Genomic DNA, 12,961 nt, shown 5'->3' on the forward strand with positions numbered 1-12,961 from the left:
TCTTCCATTTGCGAATAATCGCACCAAATGTTGTCACCTTCTCACAAAGCTGCTTGGCGATGGTCTTGTAGCCCATTCTAGCCTTGTGTAGGTCTACAATCTTGTCCCTGACATCCTTGGAGAGCTCTTTGGTCTTGGCCATGGTGGAGAGTTTGGAATCTGATTGATTGATTGCTTCTGTGGACAGGTGTCTTTTTTACAGGTAACAAGCTGCGGTTAGGAGCACTCCCTTTAAGAGTGTGCTCCTAATCTCAGCTCGTTACCTGTATAAAAGACACCTGGGAGCCAGAAATCTTTCTGATTCAGAGGGGGTCAAATACTTATTTCCCTCATTAAAATGCAAATCAATTTATAACATTTCTGACATGCGTTTTTCTAGATATTTTTGTTGTTATTCTGTCTCTCACTGTTCAAATAAACCTACCATTAAAATTATAGACTGATCCTTTCTTTGTCAGTGGGCAAACGTACAAAATCAGCAGGGGATCAAATACTTTTTTCCCCCACTGTAGTTGGCAGGGATCTTTACTTCAACATTATTGTGTTTTCATGTATTTCTAATACCCTTTTCCATCTGTTTGACAAGAAATCAAAGCTTTTGGTTATTCCTAATTTTTAGGATGGGAAATGGTTGAAAAATGGATTCAGTATTCAGTATTTAGACCCCTTGACTTTTTCCACATTTTGTTATGTTACAGCCTTGTTCTACATTTGATTAAATTAAACATTTTCCTCATCAATCTACACACAATACTCCATAATGACAAAATGAAAACATGTTTTTAGAAATGTTCACAAATGTATAAAAAATAAAAAACAGAAATACCTTATTTACATAAGTATTCAGACCCTTTGCTATGAGACCCAAAATTGAGCTCAGGTGCATCCTGTTTCCATTGATCATACTTGAAAAGTTTCTACAACTTGATTGGAGTCCATCTGTGGTAAATTCAATTGATTGGACATGATTTGGAAAGTGATACACCTGTCTATATAAGGTCCCACAGTTGACAGTGCATGTTAGAGCAAAAACCAAGCCATGATGTCGAAGGAAATATCAGTAGAGCTCCGAGACAGGTTTATATTGAGGCACAGATCTGGGGAAGGGTACCAAAATATTTCTGCAGCTTTGACAGTCCCCAAGAACACAGTGGTCTCCATCATTCTTAAATTAAAGAAGTTTGGAACCACCAGGGCTCTTCCTATAGCTGGGCGCCCAGCCAAATTGAGCAATCAGGGGAGAAGGGCCTTGATCAAGGAGGTGACCAAGAACCCGATGTTCACTCTGAGAGAGCGCCAGAGTTGCTCTGTGGAGATCATCTTTGCAGCACTACACCAATCAGGCCTTTATGGTGAAGTGGCCAGACAGAAGCCATTCCTCAGTAAAAGGCACATGACAGCCCACTTGGAGTTTGCCAAAAGGCACCTAAAGACTATCAAACCGTGAGTAACAAGATTCTCTGGTCTAATGAAACCAAAATTGAACTCATTGGCCTGAAAACCAAGCATCCCGTCTAGAAGAAAGCTGTCATCATCTCTATGGTGAAGCATGGTGGTGGCAGCATCTTGCTGTGGGGATGGTTTTCAGCGGCAGGGACTGGGAGACTTGTCAGGATCGAAGGAAAGATGAATGAAGCAAAGTACAGAGAGATCCTTGATGAAAACCTGCTCCAGCGCGCTCAGGACCTCAGGACCTCAGGACAACGACCGTAAGCACACAGACAAGACAATGCAGGAGTGGCTTCGGGACAAGTCTCTGAATGTCCTTGAGTGGCCCAGCCAGAGCCTGGACTTGAAACCGATCAAACATCTCTGGAGAGACCTGAAAATGGCGGCGGAAGAAATGGCATCCGTTTAAAAAAGACGCTCTAACCACTAGGCTACCTGCTGCCCCAAGGGTGCCTAACCAATTGTGCTATTATGTGGGTTTTTTTGCGTTATTTTTTACTTATTTTGTACATAATGTTTCTGCCACCGTATCTTACGGCAAAAAAGAGCTTCTGGATATCAAGACAGCGATCACTCACCTCGGATTAGACTAACATTTATGTCAGACACCAAACAAGGCCGAAATCCCCGTCATTGGCAAGAGAAAGAGACGCAGGTATGGAGGACACAGGGCAGTGTGCCTCGTAAGGATCCACCGACGGCGAGTGGGAAATCTGCCCTTACAATATTACTTGCCAACGTACAGTCATTGGACAATAAATTAGACGAGGTACGATCACGAATATCCTACCAACGTGACATCAAAAACTGTAATATCTTATGTTTCACCGAATCATGGCTGAATGACGACATGGAAAACATTCAGCTGGTGGGATATATGCTACACTGGATAGATAGAACAGCACACTCCGGTAAGATGAGGGGGGGCGGTCTGTGTATATTTGTAAACAACAGCTGGTGCATGAAACCTAAGGAAGTCTCTAGATTTTGCTCGCCTGAAGTAGGTTATCTCGTGATAAGCTGTAAAACACACTATTTGCCCTAGAGAGTTTTCATCTATTTTTTTCGTGGCTGTTTATTTACCACCCCAGACGGATGCTGGCACTAAGACCGCACTCAGTCAGCTCTATAAGGAAATAAGCAAACAAGAAACTGCTCACCCAGAGGCAGCACTCCTAGTGGCGTGGGACTTTAATGCAAGGAAACTTAAATCAGTTTTACCTAATTTCTATCAGCATCTTAAATGTGCAACCAGAGGGGAAAAAATATCACCTTTACTCCACACACAGAGACGAGTACAAAGCTCTCACTCGCCCTCGATTTGGCAAATCTGACCATAATTCTATCCTCCTGATTCCTGCTTACAAGCAAAAATTAAAGCAGGAAGCACCAGTGACTCGGTCTATAAAAAAGTGGCCAGATAAAGCAGATGCTAAACTACAGGACTGTTTTTCTAGTACAGACTGGAACATGTTCTGGGATTCTTCCAATGGCATTGAGGAGTACACCACATCAGTCACTGGCTTTATCAATAAGAGCATCAAGGATGTCGTTCCCACAGTGACTGTACGTACATACCCCAATTTATTTAACACTTTTTTGGTTACTACATGATTCCATATGTGTTATTTCATAGTTTAAACAAATCAGTGTTAAACAAATCAAAATATATTTCATATTTTAGATTCTTCAAATTAGCCACCCTTTGCCTTGATTACAGCTTTGCACATTCTTGGCATTCTCTCAACCAGCTTCATGAGGTACTCACCTGGAATGCATTTCAATTAACAGGTATGCCTTTAAGACATGAAGTTCAGTCAATCCGGAAAATGTCAAGAAATTTGAATGTTTCTTCAAGTGCAGTCGCAAAAACCATCAAGCGCTATGATGAAACTGGCTTTCATGAGGACCGCCACAGGAAAGGAAGACCCCCAGAGTTACCTCTGCTGCAGAGGATACATTCATTAGAGTTTCCAGCCTCAGAAATTGCAGCCCAAATAAATGCTTCACCGAGTTCAAGAAACAGACACATCTCAACATCAACTGTTCAGAGGACACCAATAATAAGAATATACTTGCTTGGACCAAGAAACATGGAAATTTCCTTTGGTCTGATGAGTCCAAATTTGAGATTTTTGGTTCCAACCGCTGTGTCTTTGTGAGACGCAGAGTAGGTGAATAGATGATCTCCACATGTGTGGTTCCCACAGTGAAGCAGGGAGGAGGAGGTGTGATGGTGTGGGTGTGCTTTGCTGGTGACACTGTCTGTGATTTATTTAGAATTCAAGGTACACTTAACCTGCATGGCTACGACCATATTCTGCAGCGATATGCCAACCCATCTGGTTTGTGCTTAGTGGGACTATCATTTGTTTTTCAACAAGACAATGACCCAACACAACTCCAGGCTGTGTAAGGGCTATTTGACTAAGAAGGAGAGTGATGGAGTGCTGCATCAGATGACCTGGCCTCCACAATCACCTGACCTCAACCCAAATTAGATGGTTTGGGAAGAGTTGGACCGCAGAGTGAAGGAAAAGCAGCCAACAAGTGCTCAGCATATGTGGGAACTCCTTCAAGACTGTTGGAATAGCATTCCAGGTGAAGCTGGTTGAGAGAATGCCAAGAGTGTGCAAAGCTGTCATCATGCCAAAGGATGGCAAGTTTGAAGAATCTAACATGTAAAATATATTTTCATTTGTTTAACACTTTCTTGGTTACTACATGATTCCATATGTGTTATTTAATAGTTTTGGTGTCTTCACAATTATTCTACAATGTAGAAAATAGTAAAAATAAAGAACAACCCTTGAATGAGTAGGTGTGTCCAAACTTTTGACTGGTACTGTATATATGCCTTAATTTCTCAAACATATACAGGGGAAGTCGGAGGTTTGGACACACACACCACTCCACAAATTTCTTGTTAACAAACTATAGTTTTGGCAAGTCGGTTAAGACATCTACTTTGTGCATGACACAAGTATTTTTTCCAACAATTGTTTACAGACAGATTATTTCACTTATAATTCACTGTACCACAATTCCAGTGGGTCAGAAGTTTACATACACTAAGTTGACTGTGCCTTTAAACAGCTTGGAAAATTCCAGAAAATGATGTCATGGCTTTAGAAGCTTCTGATAGGCTAATTGACATCATTTGAGTCAATTGGAGGTGTACCTGTGGATGTATTTCAAGGCCTACCTTCAAACTCAGTGCCTCTTTGTTTGACATCATGAGAAAATCAAAAGAAATCAGCCAAGACTTCAGAAAAGAATTGTAGACCTCCACAAGTCTGGTTCATCCTTGGGAGCAATTTCCAAATGCCTGAAGGTACCATGTTCATCTGTACAAACAATAGTACGCAAGTATAAACACCATGGGACCATGCAGCCGTCACACTGCTCAGGGACGAGACGCATTCTGTCTCCTAGAGATGAACATACTTTCGTGCTAAAAGTGCAAATCAATCCCAGACCAACAGCAACCTTGTGTTGTTCTGGGACCTTGTGAAGATGCTGGGGTAAACAGATACAAAAGTATTATATCGAAAGTAAAACGAGACCTATATCGACATAACCTGAAAGGCCGCTCAGCAAGGAAGAAGCCACTGCTCCAAAACCACCATAAAAAAGCCAGACTATGGTTTGCAACTGCACATGGGGACAAAGATCGTACTTTTTGGAGAAATGTCCTCTGGTCTGATGAAACAAAAATTGAACTGTTTGGCCATAATGACCATTGTAAGTGTTTGGAGGAAAAAGGGGGATGCTTGCAAGCTGAAGAACACCATCCCAACCGTGAAGCACGGGGGTGGCAGCATCATGTTGTGGGGGTGCTTTGCTACAGGAGGGTCTGGTGCACTTCACAAAATAGATGGTATCATGAGAATGAAAAAATATGTGTATATATTGAAGCAACATCTCAAGACTTCAGTCAGGAAGTTAAAGCTTGGTCGCAAATGGGTCTTCCAAATGGACAATGACCCCAAGCATACTTTCAAAGTTGTGGCAAAATGGCTTAAGGACAACAAAGTCAAGGTATTGGAGTGGCCATCACAAAGCCCTGACCTCAATCCTATAGAACATTTGTGGGCAGAACTGAAAAAGCGTGTGCGAGCAAGGAGCCCTACAAACCTGACTCAGTTCCACCAGCTCTGTCAGGAGGAATGGGCCAAAATTCACCTAACTTATCCGAAACATTTGACCCAAGTTCAACACTTTAAAGGCAGTGCTACCAAATACTAATTGATTGTATGTAAACTTCTGACCGACTGAGAAAGTGATGAAACAAATAAAAGCTGAAATAAATAATTCTCTCTAATATTATTCTGACATTTGACATTCTTAAAATAAAGTGGTGATCCTAACTGTCACGGTTGTCCGAAAGAGCGGACCAAAGTGCAGCGTGGTTGTAGTTCCACATTTTATTAAATCCGTGAAAAAACACAAGAAAGATAGAAAAACACAAAACACCCCCTGTCACGCCCTGACCTACTCTTCCATAGAAAATCACATCTTACTATGGTCAGGACGTGACAGTACCCCCCCCCCCCAAAAGGTGCAGACTCCGAATGCACCTAAAACAAAAGAAACCACAAAACAAAAGGGAGGGTAGGGAGGGTGACAATTGTCTATGGCGGCTCAAATGCAGTCCACATAACCTTAACCTCCAGCAGAGGAGGCGGTTCGGGGCGTACCTCCCGCTCCACCCGCTGATCCTTCTGCTTTATTACCACCTGACTGTGGATCGTCGTCGAAAGAACCGGACTGTAGATCATTGCTGGAGGTTCTGGGCTGCAGGCCGCCACTGGAGGTTCTGGGCTGCAGGTCGCCGCTGGATGCTCCGTGCTGCTGGCCGTCGCTGGAGGCTCCGGACTGGGGAGTGTTGCTGGAGGCTCCCGACTGGGGAGCGTCGCTGGAGGCTCCGGACTGGGGAGCGTCGCTGGAGGCTCCGGACTGGGGAGCGTCTCAGGAGGTTCTGGACTGTGGACCGTCTCAGGCTCCGTGCCATGGATCATCACTACAGGTTCCGCGCCATGGATCATCACTGGAGGCTTCGTGCCATGGATCATCTCTCCGGGCCATGGATCATCCCTACAGGCTTCTTGCCATGGATTATCCCTACAGGCTCCGGACCATGGATCATCCCTACAGGCTTCTTGCCATGGATTATCCCTACAGGCTCCGGGCTATGGACTACCTCTGGAGGCTTCGTGCCATGGATCATCCCTACAGGCTCCGGGCCATGGATCATCACTGAAGGCTTCGTGCCATGGATCATCTCTACAGGCTTCGGACCATAGATCATCACTGGAGGCTTCTTTCGTGGAGCTGGAACAGGTCTCACCGGACTGGGGATACGCACTAGAGACCGGGTGCGCAGAACTGGCACAGGGCGTACTGGGCTATGGAGGCTCCGGACTGGGGGCTCCGGACTGGGGAGCGTCGCTGGAGGCTCCGGACTGGGGAGCGTCTCAGGAGGTTCCGGACTGTGGACCGTCTCAGGCTCCGTGCCATGGATCATCACTACAGGTTCCGCGCCATGGATCATCACTGGAGGCTTCGTGCCATGGATCATCTCTCCGGGCCATGGATCATCCCTACAGGCTTCTTGCCATGGATTATCCCTACAGGCTCCGGACCATGGATCATCCCTACAGGCTTCTTGCCATGGATTATCCCTACAGGCTCCGGGCTATGGACTACCTCTGGAGGCTTCGTGCCACGGATCATCCCTACAGGCTCCGGGCCATGGATCATCACTGAAGGCTTCGTGCCATGGATCATCTCTACAGGCTTCGGACCATAGATCATCACTGGAGGCTTCTTTCGTGGAGCTGGAACAGGTCTCACCGGACTGGGGATATGCACTAGGGACCGGGTGCGCAGAACTGGCACAGGGCGTACTGAGCTATGGAGGCGCACTGGAGGGAGAGTGCGAGGAGCAGGCACAGGACTTACTGGGCTGTGGAGGCGCATTGGAGGCCTGATGTGTGGGACTGGCATAGGTGGCGCCAGACTGGTAACACGCACCTCAGGGCGAGTGCTGGGAGCAGGAACAGGACACCCCGGACTGGGCAGGCGCACTGGAGGCCTGATGCGTGGGGCTGGCATAGGTGGTGCCAGACTAGTAACACGCACCTCAGGGCGAGTGCGAGGAGCAGGCACAGGACGTACCAGGCTGGATAGACTCACTGGAGGCCGGGTACGCGGGGCAGGCACAGGGTATACTGGGCTGTGGAGGCGCACTGGAGGTCTGGAGCTTATGGCTGGCACAACCCGTCTTTGCTGGATGCTCAACCCAGCTCGACAACTGTAAGGCGCGGGCACAGATCGCACCAGCCTGTGAGTGCGCACTGGCGACACAGTGCGCATCACCGCATAACACTTGCCCCGTCACACGCTTTCCATGGTAAGCACGGGAAGTTGGCTCAGGTCTCACCCCTGACCCCGCCAAACTACCCGTGTGCCCCCAAAAAATATTTTTGGGGGCTGCCTCTCGTTCTTCCCCGGCAGGCTTCGATATCTGTCCAATACCTGGTCCCCTGGGAGGCGCTCTTTTCCTGCCCCTAAATCCTCCAAAGCCCTTGATATACTCCTCCTTATCTCCTCAAATGTCCAGAGTTCCATATCACGCTGCTTGGTCCCTTGGTGGTGGGTGATTCTGTCACGGTTGTCCAAAGGAGCGGACCAAAGTGCAGCGTGGTTGTAGTTCTACATTTTTTTTAATTCCGTGAAACTTTGCAATACATAAATAACTGAATTAACAAAACAACAAACCGTGACGCAGAGAGAAACAAACACTACTCAAAATATAATCACCCACAAAACCCAGGAAGAAAAACCCCTACTAAAATATGATCTCCAATCAGAGGTAACGAGGACCAGCTGCCTCCAATTGGAGATCAACCAAAAAAACAACAACATAGAAATAGAAAAAACAGAACCTAAACATAGAAATAGAAAACATAGAAAAACACAAAACACCCCCTGTCACGCCCTGACCTACTCTACCATAGAAAATCACATCTTACTATGGTCAAGACGTGACACTAACTGACCTAAGACAGGATTACTAGGATTAAATGTCAGGAATTGTGAAAAACTTAAAAACTGTAGACTCAGCTTTCATTTGACACCAAATTCAAAATACTCCAATGCGTCCTTCAACATGGAAAACAACATGGAAAATAATTATGAATAGATCCACCATTGAACACAAAAACAACACTTGTTACAGAATATTTGACATATTTCCGTATTTAATTTTCAATACATTTGCAAACATTTCTGAAAACATGTTTCCACTTTGTCATTATGGGATATTGTGTGTTGATGGGTGAGAAAAATCTATTTTGAATTTTGGCTGTAACACTACAAAATGTGGAATAATTCTAGGGGTATGAATACTTTCTGTAGGCACTGTATAACTTTTCCCCACAGGTCTACATATTAAATTAGTACCATTTGTTCTCACAGAACAAGTGTTGAACAGTCACATACTAATTTGCATTTGAGGGGAACTGCATACAATTAAATGGGAAGGATACTTACTGAAAGAATATTCATGTTTAGTTGTGAGGTATTCAGAGATGTGATGAGCTGAGCCAGTTGAAGCGTGCAGTGAGACCTAGCCTCCGGCAACAAGGATTATCACTGTGCAAGTCTGGACAGAGCTCCTTGCCTTGTTCCTGTGATAGAGGGTGGATGCTGAGTACTCGGCTATGAAAGTCTGTGTGTGCACTGCAGCTCACTCAAGTCATGACAAGGAAGTGTGTGTGTGTGTGTGTGTGTGTTTGTGTGTGTGAGAGAGAGAGAGAGCATGCTGTGCTGTGTGATCTGTCTCTCACTTGTGTCCTTCAGTGAAAAGGAGGGAGGGACATACAGCGAACGCCTCTAGGAAGGAACTTAAGTTAATAAACTGAGGAGGGCAGGGCCCTCTGCTGACCCAGTTGGCTGCCGTATACCCTTTACAATGTGACCTTTAACCGATAGGCTCCATGGCTTGGTGAATTAGGAATAAATAATACATGATGTCAGTCCCCTCCTCACTCTACTTTCCTCTGTGTAGATGTTGTAATACACTTGGAATATTTTTTCCATTTACTCCATCTAACACATAGGCTCAGGGAATGAAAAATAACAGGATAATATCAATCATCTCTTTATTTAAAACGTGAGGTCAGGCTGTCCTAAAATCCTAATCATGAATACATGCACATACTGTACATGTATTAGGCTATAATTAAGAGTGAAGTGAAAATCCAAGAGATTGAGGGACATTTTCAATTAAACTGGGTTTCCAGTATAAGGCCAACATCGAATTCTGCTTGCACCACACGAGAATGTACCTGTAATTTCATAAAACAATATTTACTCTTACTCAAGCTCAAACATGCTTTTTCACAGCGTAAGAAATACCTGACTACAATATACTGTACCTTTATCAGATATGACCTGGGAAAAGGCCAAAGTCTATAGGCTTTGCTGGGCTTTTCTTATCTTTTTTCTGTTTTCACTTTCTGTATGTTGAGCTTGCTGGGGATTGTTGTTTTGTGTTTGTATGTTGTTTCACATAGTAAAGCTGCCATAATAAGACTGTCTCTTTTTTCTCCCCCTCCTATCAATTCTCTCTCAGCAATCTATAATTATGACTCCAGAAGAGAGCAGGAGCTGTGTCTACAGGTGGGAGACACTGTACACATACTTGAGACATTTGAAGGTGAGCATGAACAGCCAACATGCCCTAACATATCACTATAGCTTCACGTTCTTACATACAACAAGCTGTCACACGCTAAGTAACAGTTTTCAACACTGAAACGTTGTAAAACATTGAACTAAAGCTGTGATCAATACCAGACATGGATTGAAAATAATTAGCAATGTTTAATGAAATTCTTTTGAAAGATATAACAGTCAATATCACCATCTGTATCTAGTTTGCCCTCTTCTCATCGGTCTGATCTCTATTATATTTATCCCTATATCTCTGTCATATCTCTATATCAATCTTTAATCTCCCCAGGCTGGTATAGAGGGTACACAATACGGAACAAAGCACAGAAGGTATGGCAACAACCGTATATACTTTCATAGTTTTTCCTTAAAATTTGAAAATAATTTGAAGAAGAGGTTTACGTTTCTGTTTCATCTCTTAGGGCATTTTCCCAGCCTCGTACATCCATCTCAAGGAGGCTAAAGTTGAAGGGACAGGGTAAGGTGTCACTCACTTGTCATGTCATTAGAAATTGATTGTATTTGATGGGATGGGTGACTTGACCTATTTGCACGATTTGATGCATGTGATGCACCTGTGGGACCCAATATCTGGTACGTTCCTTCCTTCCACCCATCTTACAGCCAGCAGGAAATAGTTATCCCAGGAGACCTACCACTGGTACTGGAGTTAGGCGCCACTCTGAGGGAATGGGCACAAATATGGCACAAGCTATATGTGGTAAGTTGAGAAAACTAGTTTCTTATCCATCACCCTACTTACATAAACTTCACATTAAAGAATTCACTTTACCCTTATGCTGTTATTCAACTCTGACACTTAGTCTGTTTGGAAAAGGGTAATTATGTTAGCCTGGGTGACTGTGATGATGAAAATGACTGTTTGTTTGACAGAACAACAAGACCACTCTGTTCAGGGGCGTACAACAGATGGCCTACAGCCTCATCGAGTATCGATCTCAGATAGTGTCTGGAACATTGCCCAAGGATGACCTTGTGGAGCTCAGGAAGAAAGTCACAGCTAAGATTGATTATGGAAACCGGTATAAATTGTACTCTACTTGAATTGCATTGTGACATAAACATGCTTGTAACGTTTTATGTGACTGAGTCATGGTGCTAAGAATATGCCCTTGTAAATCCGTCCTAAGCTATATTTGATGCTTTCTGTTGTACAGGATTCTAGGGTTGGACCTGGTGGTGCGAGATGACGCAGGGAACACTCTGGACCCGGACTGCACCAGCACAGTCAGTCTGTTCCGGGCCTTTGAGACTGCATCCCGCAGTATAGATGACAGAATACAAGAGGAGAAGGCATGGACCAGCTGTTGTTTGCGCCTCTCTGATAGATAAACTACCACATGTATATGCTGCAGAGTTAGCCCTGCCAGTGCATTGTGTTTGCTCATACAGTGTCTCTGTGCCCCTCTGTAGACCCGGAAGCAGAATCTGGAGATGAGGCGCCAGTCCCTGTTTAGCACAGTGCACACATACAGTCTCCTCATGAACCTCAAGAACTTTGTTTGTAACATCGGGGAGGATGCAGAGCTGCTTATGTCGCTCTATGACCCTGACCAGTCAGAGTTCATCAGGTCAGATACCAACTAATTTAAATTAATTGCATTATACTAAACCACCATTACCATTCTGACACTTGACAGAACAATTCGTCCAGTACTCATGTGTTCCACATTGCATATATATTTAATGTGACTGTATGTAGACATTTTGATATATTTGTGTTTTTGTGTTATCTTGTCAAAAACACACAGAGGTTTGTTACAGTGAGGTATGGGAGTTGTGATTCTTGATTGTGAATGCCATGTATGTTTGCAGTGAGAACTTCCTGGTGCGCTGGGACAGCATGGGCATGCCCAAAGAGATTGAGAAACTCAACAATCTGCCTGCCCTCTTCACGGTAACAGAGATGAAACCCTCCCTTCCACTTTCTTGTTTCTCTGTTGTTGTAAATATAATAGTCTAGCCATGGGGCCTAATAGATGGACCGGAAGCGGGCAGTGACAGTCCTTGGTTGGGGCATGCAATGCCATGCCATGCCATTTATATCCTCAGACAGGCTCTTCATCTGAACTGCTCACATAAAACTTCATATAAGCAACATTGCATAAGATATTGAATATGTTCTGCCTTGCAACTTTTACTTTACTTGCATTATGTCGTCCTTATCTTTGCATTGAAATGATCTTCTCCACTCTGCCCTCTCTGGCCAGGATCTGAGCAGCAGTGACCTGATTAGGCCACGTCTCTTCCTCGTCTGTCAGATTATCAGGGTGGGCAGCATGGAACTCAAAGAGGGCAAGAAACACACAGGAGGGTTAAGGAGACCGTTTGGTGTAGCCGGTGAGATGTCTTTTAATTGAGATGTCTTCACTATATTTGTTTGCGCAAATTTACACATTCAATTAACTCTGAAATCAGAACACTACCCCATTTACTCAGAGTTTGAGTGAATGGGTAATTGAGGGCCTAAACAAACATTTACAGTAGGATCCCTGTCCTGGATAAAAGCCAGACAAACCCTGAGCCCACCTGAACCTGCTTACCCTCCTGACCCATAAACTACCTCCACGCTGTCTGCCTTGCCAAAGGAGTCAGGGGAAAGGATTTAAACATCCCTCTTTGTTTTGAGTGGAGGATTACATTTCTGGGTTGGATGAGAAATTGTCTCCTCTGGTGTCACAGCATATGCACTGAACCCAGAATCATTGGGAGCAATACAGAGCTCTTATCTTACTGCTGGAATCCTACC

At 44.4% G+C, this 12,961-nt stretch overlaps 1 protein-coding gene across 2 annotated transcripts in view; it reads left to right on the forward strand.

Moving 5' to 3' along the window:
* Positions 1 to 12,961, forward strand: part of LOC115164560 (dedicator of cytokinesis protein 5) — a 54,255-nt gene that overhangs the window by 5,560 nt on the left and 35,734 nt on the right. For both annotated transcript variants that reach the window (XM_029717188.1, XM_029717190.1), the window contains exons 2-10: positions 10,091 to 10,174; positions 10,481 to 10,521; positions 10,614 to 10,669; positions 10,816 to 10,912; positions 11,086 to 11,234; positions 11,370 to 11,505; positions 11,626 to 11,783; positions 12,028 to 12,109; positions 12,423 to 12,552. In XM_029717188.1, the coding sequence (XP_029573048.1) occupies positions 10,091 to 10,174; positions 10,481 to 10,521; positions 10,614 to 10,669; positions 10,816 to 10,912; positions 11,086 to 11,234; positions 11,370 to 11,505; positions 11,626 to 11,783; positions 12,028 to 12,109; positions 12,423 to 12,552 (933 nt within the window). The remainder of the gene's footprint in view (positions 1 to 10,090; positions 10,175 to 10,480; positions 10,522 to 10,613; positions 10,670 to 10,815; positions 10,913 to 11,085; positions 11,235 to 11,369; positions 11,506 to 11,625; positions 11,784 to 12,027; positions 12,110 to 12,422; positions 12,553 to 12,961) is intronic.

This window comes from Salmo trutta, chromosome 27, assembly GCF_901001165.1.
Source record: "Salmo trutta chromosome 27, fSalTru1.1, whole genome shotgun sequence".
Taxonomy (NCBI): Eukaryota; Metazoa; Chordata; class Actinopteri; order Salmoniformes; family Salmonidae; genus Salmo; species Salmo trutta.